Genomic DNA, 15,626 nt, shown 5'->3' with positions numbered 1-15,626 from the left:
ATTATTTTTATTTTGTGTGATGTAATTTACTGGTTAAAATAAGTTCATACAGAAAAAAAATATCTCAATATTCACATATTGATGAAAAAAATGAAATTTAATAATTTAGTACCTCGATTTCTTATTGGATTCCTAAAAAAAAACATTTATAAATGAATTTTAATAATTTTTTTAGATTTTTTTTAAAGCTTAATCCGACCGATTTGGCCGATTCTCTATCCGGATCGTCGATCCACCAATTCGGATGGGTCTTTGGGGTGTCCGATCTGGGCCACCGATCCGTTTTTTAAACCACTGTTACGAACTGTTTATTACAGAAGTACAACATGAGCCTTCAGACAAATTTTGGTGCGTCAGTCAATGATGTTGTGTCAGCCTTCTTTTTCGAGAGTTTTGATCAATGGTTTAAAAAGCGAATTGGTGAGCCGGATCGGGCACCTCAAAAATCGATCCGGATCGGCGAATGGGACATCCGGATCAGGAATCGGCTAAATCGGTCGGATTAATGCTTCAAGAAAATCCGAAAAAATTATTAAAATTCATTATAAATGTTGTTTTTTAGGAATCCAATAAAAAATGAGGGTACTGCATTATTAACTTTCATTTTTTTTTATCAATTTGTGAATATTGAGATGCTCTTTCCTTGTATAAACTTATTTTAACTATTAAATTTGCATCACATAAAAGAAAAATCATAGAATTATCATGGATAAAATATATAATTATATATGGACTATTATAAAGAGTAGACTAATCAATGAAAGAATGACCATTAAAATCTCATTTTGGCGAAAAACCTTAATCCGCTAAAAAAACCCAAACTATTACAGCCTAACTAACTATAATCCAAAATTATTACAACCTCACTAATTATAATATTATATACTGAAATTATAATTATTAGTTTATATTTTATAATTATTTTATTAGACAAATAATAACAAATTAAAAATATTTTATAATATTATCTAATTTAAAATGTATTATTGAGAACTGTAAGAAAAATAGTACATTACATGATTTGTAATGTAAAAATTCATAAATAAAATAAAATATTTGGTTATCAATGTAAAAATTAATAAAATGCGTACAAATTTTAGAAATAACACTTCAATTTTTCAAAATTTATTTTTTTAGGTTTCTATAATTAATTTAGTAAAAGTGATTGTTAGTAGAAAGATGGAGATTTCAAATAGAATAAACTTTTTATTTTTATTTTTTTTATACCTTTCATATTATTTACAAAAATAATTATACCACTATATACAACAAAAATTAACTGTTATGTAAAAAATTAATTTTTTTATTTTTCATTTTTTTATATCTTTGATATTATTTACAAAAATATTTATATTTATACCAACCACTATATGCACAAAAAAAAAAATTATATTTATACGAATGCAACACATGCCCAAGGCGATTCGACCTCGAGATATCAAGTAAAAAACAAAAGTCATAACCCCCAAGCCATCTAACTACATGTAATTATAAATTGTGGATTAATATATTATATTTACATTTCGTTTTCATTTAATGATGTTTGGAAATTATCCCACATCGAAAGATGGGTATTCAACTTTGGTATATAAATACCTATGTAATATGAACTATAATATGTGTGCAAAAATATTAAGGTAACTTCACACGTGCGCTTGGATACACGTGTGCACGCGTGAGTATGCGTGGGGCACGCTTGCACATGCGCTTGGACACACGTGTACACGCCTGAGTGTGTGTGGGGGCATGCTTGCATGTGTGCTTGGACACATATGTGCACGTGTGAGTGTGCGTAGGGCACGCTCGCACGTACATTCAGACACACGTGTGAGTGTGCGTGGGGCACGCTCGCACGTACGCTCGGACACACATGTGAGTGTGCGTGGGGCACGCTCGCACGTGCGTGTCATGCGTTACGCGTGTAAATCGGGCTGAACCGGATAGAATCAGATGGGAACCGGCGGTTCTACTCTAGAACCGGGCGGTTCCCCGGTTTTGTGCTGGAACCGACATGGGCTGTGCCGGTTCCCGAGTCGAACCGGGCGAGTCCGGTTCAACTCGCCGTTTTTTAAAATACTGGTTTTGATACATGAAACCAATGTTTTAAAAAAGGGATATATATATATATATATATATATATATATATATATATATATATATGTATTATAATTTGCATTATTATGGATGTATCAAATAGTTTTCGTTATACATGTCTGTCCATTTTTACCTTTTATAATGTAATTGTTTTTAAAATATGACTTTACCCTTTTTCAGGTATTGAACAACCGAATTGAAGGGTTTTTCGAATGTTCAACATCCGAAAATAACTCGAAGTTTAACGTTCACATTCCCATTTTCGGAGGTTGAACATCCGAAAATGTGACATTTTCAGATGTCCAACATCCGAAACCATTTTCGGATGTCCCACATCCGAACATGTCGAATGTCCAGCATCCGAAAATATGACTGCGAAATTCCAAAAGGTTTCAGGCTAGGGCTCTTTTCGGATGTTGAACATCCGAAAAACCTTTCAATTCGGTTGTTCAACACCCGAAAAAGAGTTCAACACCTTAAAAAGAGTAAAGTTGTCTTTTTTAAAACTTTGCATTATGAGAAGTAAAAAACGGACAAACATGAAATAACGGAAACTATTCGGTACATCCGTAATAACACAAAATACAATGGATATATGTGTTATTTTCCTTTTAAAAAAAGGCAAGTTGTCGATTTGTGTGTAAAATGTTGAATCGCCTGGTTCTAGAGAAGAATCGACGAATTATGTACAATAAATCGTTTTACACACGAATCGCTTGGTTCTTCGAATTTCCCGATTCTAGAGAAGAACCGGTGGATTATGTACAGTAAATCATTGAATTGCCCGGTTCTAGAGAAGAACAGTTGCCCGGTTCTAGAGAAGAATCGGTGATTCTGTACAGTAAAATCGTGTGTATGACATCATGGATTGCCTTGATGACATCATGGATTGTCAGTAAATTGTTAAATATTATGTACAGTAAATCGTTGAATCGCCGATTCTATCATCAGGGCTCGTCAGTAAATCATGGATTGTCAGTAAATCGTTGAATATTATGTACAGTAATCGTTGAATCGACGGTTCTATCATCAGGGCTCTTCAGTAAATCGTTGAATATTATGTATAGTAAATAGTTGAATCCGGTTATTCAAATTGTCCGATTCTAGAGAAGAACCGGTGGATTATGTATAATAAATCGTTGAATTGCCCGGTTCTAAAGAAGAACCGTTGCCTGGTTCTAGAGAAGAACCAGTGATTTTGTACAATAAAATCGTGTGTATGACATTATGGATCGCCTTGATGGCATCATGGATTGTCAATAAATTGTTAAATATTATGTACAGTAAATCGTTGAATCGTCGATTCTATCATCAGGGCTCGTCAATAAATCATGGATTGTCAGTAAATCGTTGAATCGCCGGTTCTATCATCAGAGCTCTTCAGTAAATTGTTGAATATTATGTACAGTAAATCGTTGAATCCGGTTCTTCGAATTGCTCGATTCTAGAGAAAAACCGGTGGATTATGTAAAATAAATCGTTGAATTGCCCGGTTCTAGAGAAGAACCGTTGCCTGGTTCTAGAGAAGAATCAGTGATTCTGTATAATAAAATTGTGTGTATGACATCATGGATCACCTTGATGACATCATGGATTGTCAGTAAATCGTTGAATATTATGTACAATAAATCGTTGAATCATCGATTCTATCATCAGGGCTCGTCAGTAAATCATGGATTGTCAGTAAATCCTTGAATATTATGTACAGTAAATCGTTGAATCGTCGATTCTATCATCAAGGCTCGTTAGTAAATCATTGAATATTATGTATAGTAAATCGTTGAATTGCCCTGTTCAAAAGAAGAACCGACGATTCTGTACAGTAAATTCTGTACAGTAAAATTGTGTATCGCCCTAATGACATCATGGATCATTAGTAAATCGTTGAATATTATGTACAGTAAATCGTTGAATCGTCGGTTCTGTCATCAAGGCTCGTCAGTAAATCGTTGAAATCGCTGGTTCTATCATCAAGGCTCCTTAGTAAATCGTTGAATCGCCCGGTTTTAAAGAATAACCGAAATCGTTGAATCATTCGGTTCTAAAGAAGAATCGGTGATTCTGTATAGTAATGACATTATGGATTGCCCTAATGATATCATATATCATCCGTACAAGTTAAAATGATGTCATGGATAGCGCTGATGACATCAGGTTCAACCAACACATTATGGATTGCCCTGATGACATCATGGATCATCCGTACACGTTAAAATGATGTCATGGATAGCGCTGATGACATCAGGTTCGACCAACACATTTACACGTGGCCACACATCAATACTTCGTGGCCACGCATCAATACTTCATGACGTAGGGGTTGGTTTTCTATTTTTATAGGGCCTCTTCTTCCCACATCTCTTCGATGCGGGACAATTCCTTAATATACGTTTGCTTTCTAATATAATCTTTTATTGACATAATTAATGCAATAATTGGCATTTGGTATATTTGGTTACCATGTACTTCTTACCCATTTAAGGTCGTCGGTTTGAACCTCTTACGCGGCAACATGTTATTTTCTTACTTTTCTCGTCAATTTTTTTTATTTCTTGTCAAGAAAAAATAAAAGGTATTTCTTTCTGAGTAATGATCCTTTGGGGTCCTCCTCCACATCGTCAAATTTTTTTTCATTTCTGGTCAAGAAAAAATAAAAGGCATTTCTTTTTTAGTAATGATCCTATAGGACCCTCCTCCACCCATGTGTATAGGACCCCAAAGGATCACCATTAAAGTTGGCATGGATCTCTAAAAAAGTTATCATATGAGTGTGAGACTTGACTTTTCTATAGATCCGTACCAAATTTAATAGTGATCCTTTGGGGTTCTGCACACATGGCTGGGGGAGGGTCCTATAAGATCATTTATCTTTCTTAATACAACAAGTATTTTTTGTCAAAAATAAAATAAAAGGTAATACAACAAGTATCATATTTTTCTTATAAAAAAGAAATAAAAGATAATACAATGAGTATTTCTTGTCAAGAAAAACATCAAAGGTATTTCTTAATACAACAAGTATTTTTTGTTATTTTCTTATTTTTCTCGTAAAAAAAGTAATGCAACAAGTATCATGCTTTTCAAGCATGCATTTAAGCTGCAATTATTATAAACTTAAATTAGATATGTAAAGATAGTACAATATATAGGCTTGGAGCATGTTAGCTCTTTTCTCTCTCTTATTTATGAATGCCTATTGTTAGGTTTATTTTACTTATATTTTTTGTTTTTATAACATGGCAATCTTTAACATAAATTTAAGAATATTAATTTAAAGATAGGGTTCATACAATGAGGCCATTTGAAATCTGTCTCTCTCTACTAATAATCCCTTTTATTAAATTTATTCTAGAAACCTAAAAAATTATATTTTTGAAAAATTAAAGTGTTATTTCGAAAATTGGTATGCATTCTAATAATTTCTACATAATAACCAAATCTTTTATTTTATTTATTAATTTATTTGCATTATAAATTATGTAATGTACTAGTTTTTCTTACAATTGTTAATGATATATTTTAAATTAGATAATATTATAAGATATTTTGGATTTTTTATTATTTGTATAATAAAATAATTATAAAATGTAAACTAACAATTTTAATTTTAGTATATAATATTATAGTTAGTTAGGTTATAATAATTTTAGATTATAGTTAGTCAGGTTATAATAATTTGAGTTTTTTTTCAGCGGATTAGGGTTTTCTGCCAATTCGAGATTTTGGTGACCATTTTTTCATCGATTTAATCCATTCTTTATGGTAGTCATGTATGATTATATACTTCATCTATGATAATTCTATGATTTTTCTTTTGTGATATGTAAATTTAATGGTAAACATAAGTTCATACAGGGAAAAAACATCTTAATATTCGCATATTGATAAAAAGATTTAAAGTTAACAATGTAGTACCCCAATTTCTTATTGGATTCCTAAAAAGCAACATTTATAATAAATTTTTATACTTTTTTTGGATTTTATTTAATGTTTAATCCGATCGATTCGGCTGATTTTCAATCCGGATCGTCGATTCTCCGATCCGGATGAGTTTTTAGGGTGCCCGATCCAGAACACCGATCCTTTTTTTAAACCACTGCATGAAACACATGTAAAATCACTACAAATTCCTTCTCTCATTAAATCATACATTTGGAGTTTTTTATGGCACGTTTGGTTCATATGAAAATATTTTCATATGAAAAGTTATCTTTCAAGTGCACTACATAAATTAGTTGCCAATCGGTATGAAAAGATACACTAATACCAATTGGTATTTCCCACACTTAACCGCATGAAAAAAATTTTCATGTGAAAATCTTTTCTAGAAAACATTTTCAGATAAACCACACATACAAATATGATCATTTGAGTAAAATATGCTCTTATACATTATCTGTGGCATGGAGATTATGAATATGTCTAGAAGAAAGGATATTTTTGTAAAAACAATTAGACCGTAAATTTTTATTTGTTTTAAAGGGACCACCGCTTTACATCCATCTTTAAGATGGATGTGTGATGACTTTGGGGGCAGTTTTCCTTAAAAGATGGTGCAGACCTAATAATCTTCAAATAATTGAAATGAACAATAGATCGGAATCGCCTTATCCAAATCGATTTTTAAAGGAACCGGCCTTATTTTCTTAATATGTCAAGATCTGGGCAGTTTTTGTTAAAAACTGATTGGTTCTCTAACCGAACCAGTCAATTCGCCCAATTTTTTATTAATATTTATATTTGTTATTTTTTTTTATTTTTTAATATCTATTCATTGATTTATTTCGGCAAGATTACCTATCCGTTCGCTTTACCCACACCAGTTTCTCAGGTGGCCACTTCACCTTGCCGATCCCGATTTTTAAATAATGGCGTTGACTGTCAACAAATATTTCACCGTGCTACTGTGAACAAACTACGGCGTCTTCCAAAGCACAAGTCTAGTGTGAACAACCGACGCAAATTATTTCGGGAAATTGCACAATGAAACCCTTACTTGCATATATAAAATTAGGGCAGCTCGGGCCAAGCTATAGACCAAAGTTTATATAAAATTAGGGCAACTCGGGCCAGGCCATTGACCGAAGTTAAAGCATTTGATAGCCCAGCTAACATGAAAGCCCAACCAACGTGTGCTTATCCAACAAACATATGATAGGCCATCCGTTCAACCTAAGGGTGGCAATGGACCCCGACCCAATTTAAGACATGAGGGGTAGACCTGATCCAAAAATTGGACCCAACGGGTCGGGTATCTAAAACCCAAACACTATTTGGATCCGATAAGGTTCGGGTCTGGTAATTTTTTTTGAGTCCCTATATATTAAATATAATTAAAGAAAATTGTTTCACGAGGCCACATTTTTACATTTGCAGTCCCCAAAATATAAAGAATCCATCTTAAACAGTCCCCAAGGTATAAAACATCCATCTTAAAGATGGATTCAAATAGAAGATCCATCTAAAAACAGTTGAAACTAAATGTCCAATTATTTTCTTAATAGAATTATTATTTTTAATTATTAAAATTTAGTTATTTATTCATATTCATGATCTTCATGTTAGAGATTACATATCCTTAAAATTAAGTCCAAATATCCATCTCAAAAATAGATTTTTAAGGTGACTCATTTCTACATGGACTCATAGAAACCATGTGCTATAGTTCAGTGTATAAATATTTTAATTTTTGGGTCGGGTCCAGATCCCACACTATATTTTTTGGCGTGGGTTCCCATATCATTTTTCGGGTCCGGGTCCGGACAGACCCAACCCGACCCGGTGCCACCCCTACATCCGAATGGACCGAGGCAAAGCCCAAGCCCTTTGGGAAAGTCCAGGCTCTAGAAATAACACAACCTTCATCAAACAGGGATCATAAATCACTCACCCTTGCTATGAAATACAAACTGGAAACACATCAGAAAAGGCATAGAAAACTGTAAACTAAAAAAAGTTGCCCAAGCAGTCCATCAATGAGTATATTCAAGTTACACAAGCAAGAGACCGAAACAGTGTTTGAAAACTCGCTGAGCTAACTCGGTACCTGCCCGAGTCGGCTTAGCTGAGGAAAGCGAGTCCCAAGCTAGTCACTCAGGACTTCGAGCCTCACCTATTTCAGGCTCACCTTTGTTAAGTTTTTAGACTAAGCCGAGTCATGTTCAGAATGGGCCAAGCCAAACTGGTAAACTTGGGGTCAGGATCCTAGCAGGATCCTAGTAAACTGGTAAACCTGGGGTCCCAAACACTGGTAAACTTGGGGTCCCAAACACTGGATTGGAAAAATAATAACACTGATCCATGACGAGAAAATAAAATTCCATCATAGAAAATAATGATACCTTGTTTGATGGCACAAAAGCTCAGAACTGAGCTCTTGAATACAGGAACATGGAATAATGAAAAGGAGAAAAAGGAACAGGGAAATGCTGTCCACCAATAACGGAATGAATGAATGACTACGAATCCCTTGATGAACCAAAAAGTGCCAAGCTTAACAAGACAGAAATTATTCCAGAAATCACGATCTATCGACCAAACCCATTACTGGATGATCAACATCAAAACAAAATAGAGGCAAATGCAATCAGGTGACTTTAATGAACAAATATCCTCTCTTGGAGTAATTGTGTATGAAAACTACAATTTCCTTTCATTGATGAGGCCACATCTTTGATAAAGAATGTGGAAAAGAAACCACGTTATAAACAAGAAAATGACATGAATGCATATACATTTCTACAAATCGAATGAGCACCCAAGTCATACATATATCCATGCTATTAACCGTGGCAATCCTATTTTTCCACCAATGTCATGAGAAATTCCCCAAACCTATTTTTCCACCAAAAATGCATCACCCAGTTACGATCAACTGCCATCTATGAAGCGCTGCAAACCCCAAAGAAATAATCTCAAGCTGCCAACATTCCAGTCAAGCTGTTAATTCCAAACGTCACAAACTGAACTCAATCTACAAGGGACATTGCTCAAGCACAAGAAGCAAGACATAAGCTTCATCTATCTGCCTCCTGTAATGCATCTCCAGTATCTCGTCTGAGGGGACTTCTCTAAAAGTAATAGCAAGCCAACATTGTGGGGGGATAAGCCAAACATGTACCTGACATAAGCATTGAAAGAAGATTAGTTACATTCAGGAACATAATAAACACTGGCCTCACAAAATGAACAAAAACACAAACCACTATGTCTTACTTGCTTCGATGAGCTTTCTTTCTGCAGAAAACAAATGACACGATCCACTGAAATAAAAGGAAGAAATAAACAAGAGTGAACTTCCTAATAAACAAGAGAAGTTAATAGAAAATCCAATTTGAGATGAAGTTCAAAGTTTTGTTTGCAATTAACTTGTGTTGCTATCAAAATATAAAGTTATAGACATGAACAAATTTGATCATGCACAAATACTACAGCAAGACCAACCCCAAATAATTGGGATAAGGCCTGGATGATGACGATGACAAGTACTACAGCAAGAGGGAGTCTGTAATGTTGTTCCAATTAGTACCCATCCATCACGTATGAAATTTACCAGGCCTTCTGATCATCAACATATTGTTCGTTGACATACAAATACGAAGCATCAAATTTCAGACTCTACCGACAGAATCGTGGATCCCTTACTCATACTCATCCAATTGGAAGGACGAATCCAGCTAAAACTAAAAACAATTATGCTTCGCAATTCCAGAATCCAAACAAATTTTTTATTCTTATATATATATATATATATATATATATATATATATATATAGAGAGAGAGAGAGAGAGAGAGAGATTTCCCTTTGGATACAAATCACGAGAATGTATAGTCTGTCCTCAATAGTGACATTTACAGGAAAGGATTCAATTCTTTTAAGAAATAAAGTTTTTGATCGGAATTGGAATCAAACCGAGGGACCCTTAACTTTTTTGTTTGGTAACAGAACAAATCACACTTTTACCACTAAACTATACCCGCTACAGTATGATTATTGTATAGGAATGGATTGTTGGTCGAACTAAGATGTGCGGAATAAGAATAATGAAAATTTAAGTTCTGATGTGTTCTCAAGGGTATTTGATGAAAGAGGAGAAGAAAGAAACCTAAGATCCCAAACATTAAACATAGCAGGAACATAAAATAATTAATGCAAATGCATAATAGTAATTCTAGATTAAAACAACCATGTAATGAAATTTGAATATGGAAAAATCACATGACGAATATGGAAAAGATGCACTTACCACTTAAGGACTAAATTAATAGAATCACTGAATTTGAAAGCTTATGTTCCTGTAAAGCTAAAGCTACTAAGGGTTCTAAAAGTCGTACAGAAGCAGCCATGGATTCTGGAAGTTGTTCCACTTCTTAGAAAGTTTATAGTAATTATGTTGCCAATTTTCTATATCATCATTCATGAAACTCGCCTCAGGCTCGAGACTCAACCCCTGCTCAAGCTAAGTGGACTCGCCTGAGTTGTGCACGAGCCCAACAAAGGGCTGAAAGATGCAAAATAAATAAATAATTTTTTTTAAAAAAAGGAAAGCAAAAAAGACATCCCCCTTCTGTTTATAATCTCAAATAAACCCTCAGGTCCATGGAAGCCCATGGATCCCCTCCAAGTGAAAAGAAAATGACGTTGAACCCACTCCTTACCTTTTTCACTGTCTAAATCACAATAGTTGCCCATTTTCTTTTTTTAGTCACCCCATCATCCAACCCCAAGAATAGCTACCCTAGTTCTCTCTCTGTCTCTCGCTTCATCACCTGTGGACCCCTTCCTTCCCCCCCTCTCTCTCGCTCTCTCTCTCTCTCTCTCTCACACACACACACACACACCCACGAACCTCACAAGTAGTGTAAACATAGCATCCCAAATTACATTTAGATGATGGGTCATTAGAAGAAAGAAAAAGGATAAATATTGTAATTTGGATAATGAAGAAGGTACGGAAGGGGTTAAACATCTTTTTTTTCTTTTCACTTGGAAGGATCCGTGGGCTTCTATTTTCCCCTTTCTTTGGATTTTTCAGAATTGTTTCAAGCTATAAATCACTTTAAACTTTTTGTATAAATTAAATGTTGTTTATTACTTCTTTCGCTTGTTGCTATTTTCTTTAGGGAAAAAGATGAATACCCCACTCTCTATAATTGTAATCTCAAATGCCATATCATAAAAAAAAATCACAATTCATCATAAAAAACATAAACATTATATAGAAATATGTTTTTGCATCATTTATTTTAGTTAAAAAAAGTTAACTTTTTAAGAAATTTTTAATAATCCTGAATTTGACAAGTGAGTTCTCCTCGACAAGGTGCGAAGCCGAGGTTTTTAACATTATTAATGATTAATTTACCATAACAAGAAGATTGGTTATTCTAAAAGTTAAGAGGATTACAAGCCTTATGGTAAGGAGCATAAAAATTTAAAAAGTTGGCAGTGTACATAATCTACAGATGAATAATATGATTTGTGATGGTGATGACTCATAGTTCATATTTTTCAGCTCAGAAGTTATGGTACACATGTGAACCCATACGGCAAGAGACAACACAAGCATCAAGGAGAGACATACATATAGATCAGGCAGTTACTAAGAACACATAGGCATATCAAAGGGATAGAGACATGCAATGTAGTACGATTAGACAGCACGGGATATCTGAAACTGAAATTACCGAATGTTGAAAACAGAAATTACCTTCAACACAGACATAAACGAGAAGCTTCCCATAAGAGAAGGCTTCTTCGCACACACCATGTTCTCAGGAGTGATTTCTTTACACAGCTGCTGCGCTATCTCTCTCAGCAATATCAATTGAGCTTTGTCAGTTCTCATTGACATAAGGGCCTGCCGCATTGATTCTCTATCTGCCTCAAGAGCCTGAAGCCTTGTGTAGAGCTTCTTTATATCTGTTTCCCCAGTATCCATCCTGGTCAAATGCCCTCTAGGAGTGGCTGCATAGTCATCACAAATACCCAATGATGATTTGGGTTCAGGATCACCATCATCAGGTATCCCAATTTGATCGGTCTCTAGAGTCGGAAAACCCTTTCCATTTCCTTCAGCACTCCTCTGAGTACCCGAATCAATAGTATATATTCGAGGACTTGAATCATCAACGAAATCTGAAGAATTACCGACCTTTCTGAAGCTCGAATGACCCTCCTCCGAATTCAAAAGATCCTCCCTTCTAAAACCACCATTTTGTCTTAAAATGCCAGCATTTTCAGGCATGTAATCAGGACCAGACTCCTTAATCAATCCATTGAATGAGCTCGAGCTATCAGTAGAAACCCTTCTAAGATGTCCCAAACGCCTAGGTGAATTTCCAATCACCACTTTCTCATGCACATTCCTCGTGCTCGCACTCTCCCCATCCACATAATAGGTGTTAGGAATCCTCTCCAATTGATATATTTTGGTACGAGGTGTTTCATCCGAAGCATATTTATCGAGATCAAAGTTCACATCATTATAATCAAGGTCCTGAGGACCTTGGGTCTCATTTGGGTTGCATCTCAAGGGAGGGTAATCATAGAAACTTGGAATTCCTGATAAGCATCCAAACCGATTGGATTCTTCCGGCGCATACGTTTCATATGTTTCCCACTTTTCAGCCATGCTACGATTGCGCCCATAGGGCCTCGAAGGAGAAAACTCATCTCGCTGGCCAGGAAAGCAACTTCCATCCACTTTTGCAGCCTCAATCTCAGATGGTTCAAATCCATAACTTAGCATCCTGTGCTTGTAAGCTTGGATCTCACAGTTTAGGGATTGGACCACCTGGTCTTTTTTGTACAACAAATCCTCCAAGGCTTGCAACTCCTGCTGATCATGGGCGATCCTCTCCTCGGCGAACCTCTTATACTGATCAAATTCCAACCTAACCTTAGCCTTTTCACCTTGCAACCTCAGAATCATAGACATAGTTTCCGCCGCTGCAACAGAGCAGGCATTCCTCTCTTGCTCCAACTCCTCGTAGAGCTCTTGGATAGTTTGTTGCTGACTGCTAACTGTCTCTCGCAAAGCAATAAGTTCATTTTCAATTTCAATCCGAGCAACTGATGAATTTTCGGGACTGAAGTTTGAGCTTGCATAATTAGCAACTCTAGACCCATCTTCAGTCTCTTCGAGCTTTCTTTTCACCGAGCGGCACCAGTGTGTATTGGAACTGTTTGGTGAAGAACTACAACTACACGATTTTGTAGAATCCCTGAAAGGTGAGTTTGAATCCATCCTCCAAATATCTGTTCTTTATATTTTCTCCACATCAAAGAGTATGAAACCAGTTTTAATATTACCAAATTACCCAAATTACAGAATCAATATTTTCTGGTATATAATATCCCCAAATCCTTACAAACCTCATCAGACGGAACCCAAGTCAGGGAATTTTGTAGTAAAGAAATAACTTAAATCCCGTCCAACGAGGACCCGAGACAACGATATTTATATATCAGCAAAATCAGAATCAGGTATGCATCCTAAAAGGCGACTTTATTTATAACAACCTGGAACCTGGGCACAGATGCCCAAGATGATATAAAGGGATGGTATCAAATCCTCACATCCTTCTACAGCTGAACCAATGGGAAAGCATCAATGAGAAGTGGATAAGTACGCAGACATACAAAGCTTTAGCAGTCTGGCTAAAAAATAGAAGAATCACTCCAACCTTTAAGGGCTTCTTTGCATATAAAGCCCCATAAAAAAGGAATTCACTTATGGAGTCATAACTTTTATCTTTAACAATCTGCAGCCTCACGAAAATGCACCTGGACCAAAATGAAGAGAAAATATTAAAAGTCTGGATAGTTTATACCAACACCATCGAAAGAAACATAAAGAACATGGAAATTTTTATTTTCCTCGCAAAGCTCACCAAAATAAATAACTACATGATCTAAGTTCTTTTAGTTGTGTTTACCTTAAAGAGCAGCATATAAGGTACAGAATCAATAATGCCTCAGGAGCACAAAAGTGTTGTGGGTAGTAGAAAAGAAAAGTAGACCTCTAAAATATTTCTTAACAAATTACATAAAAAAACATTTGTAGAAAACAATTTTAACCTCGAAGTAAAGCCTTTTAATGACCAGGAACACCACAAAGCATGCTCAACTATTAAATCTCCTATACATTTTACATTTAAACAATTAAAGTTTAAAATAAAGCACTTGAAAATTCTAGTTATGCACATAAATTCATAAGATCAGTAACCTAAACACAGAATTTCACTTTTATAACAATTATGTTTCTTAACATAGTAGTTGGGAATGATTTTTTGAACAACAATAACAGTAGTTGTTCTTAGAAAGACAAAACGTAAAGAAGGGCAGAATTCATCATAAATTCCAATGTTCAGAAAGCAGTGGCTCAGTAAATCAAAGATATCACAAAAAGGGATCGAAGGTCCGTAAATTTATTACAGTAAAGCAATCCAGAGGAAAAGAAACAAATGACTAAATCACAACATAAACTCTGCTCTGGTGAATGGAGTATTTTTGTGAAAGAACATCAAATGACTACAATTTCTGGTATGATATCAGATTACATCCTGCAAAATTACATTTATGAATAAACGAAGCTCCAGAAAAGGATTTTATGTTTATTGTACCCACTTCCAACTGGGAGACACAGGAAAACACACCAATATTAAGTTGAAGACAAATCAAAATAAATCATGAAATACCATAAAAATAACTAAACACAATCGTTATGTGCACCAAAAATTCAAAAAATGAAAATTTTTAAATCTCACTAATTCCTTTGCAATCAGAAGGAAAGCACTGAAACAACACGATAAAATCGAACACAATTCAAACAAAAATGTGACTTGTGCAACGTATAACCCCTCAAAACAACCCAAAAAAACACAGAGATTCCATAATCCATCAAGATAAACAGAAAAATACAGGAACTGATCAAGAGCCAAAAATTTTGAGCAAAAATGAACCGTACAAGGCCATACCAGGCTCATAATGAAGGGCATGGAGCGAGCTTCTGGGATCAGGAAGGGAAATCGTTTGATAATTGGTGAATCTCCTGGTGTTCTTCGAATTGGAGAGAGGAAAAATCAGGAAGCTAGGGCGCTGGAAAGAGCAGGGCGCAGTTGTTCAAACCCTAGCTTTTCCGATTGCCATAACCTCCGGCGTTTCGCTCTCTTTTTGGAACCAACGGCGGGCTCTGAGTTTTGACTGGTGGGTCCGGTCCCAATGTGTTAGGTCAGAGTATTATTTTGTGACTACTTTACCCCTATTCTTTTCCAAAAAGGACAAAATGGTGCAAAATAATGGCGAGATTTGCCCTTGTTCTATCTAGAATTGACGAGAAGGTGGTCGGTCCTATACTAATTTGATTTGAAATTACGAAAGCTAACCCTGCATTAACACAAAATGACATCGTTGTTGAGCATGAGAGGGGCGCGAGAGGATGGTCATGAACCAGTGTTTTAACAATCGGATCGGCCACGGGCTGTATGGGTTCAGATTGGGTGGATAGATGATCCTAATTAGCCAGGATGA

At 35.4% G+C, this 15,626-nt stretch overlaps 1 protein-coding gene across 1 annotated transcript; it reads right to left on the bottom strand.

Moving 5' to 3' along the window:
- Window positions 1-8,667: 8,667 nt before the first annotated feature.
- On the bottom strand, window positions 8,668-15,240 carry LOC18421588 (myosin-binding protein (Protein of unknown function, DUF593)). The gene is made up of 4 exons (XM_088862057.1): window positions 15,074-15,240; window positions 11,803-13,880; window positions 9,310-9,356; window positions 8,668-9,214 (listed from the first exon to the last, which is right to left on the bottom strand). The coding sequence occupies exons 2-4, from the start codon at window positions 13,339-13,341 to the stop codon at window positions 9,115-9,117; spliced, it is 1,686 nt and encodes a 561-aa protein (XP_088718183.1). The 5' UTR covers window positions 13,342-13,880; window positions 15,074-15,240; the 3' UTR covers window positions 8,668-9,114.
- Between the last annotated feature and the right edge of the window lie 386 nt (window positions 15,241-15,626).

The sequence above is a fragment of the Amborella trichopoda genome, chromosome 3, assembly GCF_054954075.1.
Source record: "Amborella trichopoda isolate Santa Cruz 75 chromosome 3, AtrichopodaSantaCruz75HAP2 v2.0, whole genome shotgun sequence".
Lineage (NCBI taxonomy): Eukaryota > Viridiplantae > Streptophyta > Magnoliopsida > Amborellales > Amborellaceae > Amborella > Amborella trichopoda.
Note: the sequence above shows the minus strand (reverse complement) of the source record. Positions and strands in the feature narration are given on the sequence as shown.

Coding starts and splice junctions, on each gene's coding strand:
- LOC18421588 (XM_088862057.1), bottom strand. CDS start 13,341: ATGGATTCAAACTCACCTTTCAGGGATTCTACAAAATCGTGTAGTTGT. Junction 9,357..11,802: donor CGTTTATGTCTGTGTTGAAG/GTAATTTCTGTT, acceptor CTTTTATTTCAG/TGGATCGTGTCATTTGTTTT. Junction 9,215..9,309: donor AAGAAAGCTCATCGAAGCAA/GTAAGACATAGT, acceptor TGCTTATGTCAG/GTACATGTTTGGCTTATCCC.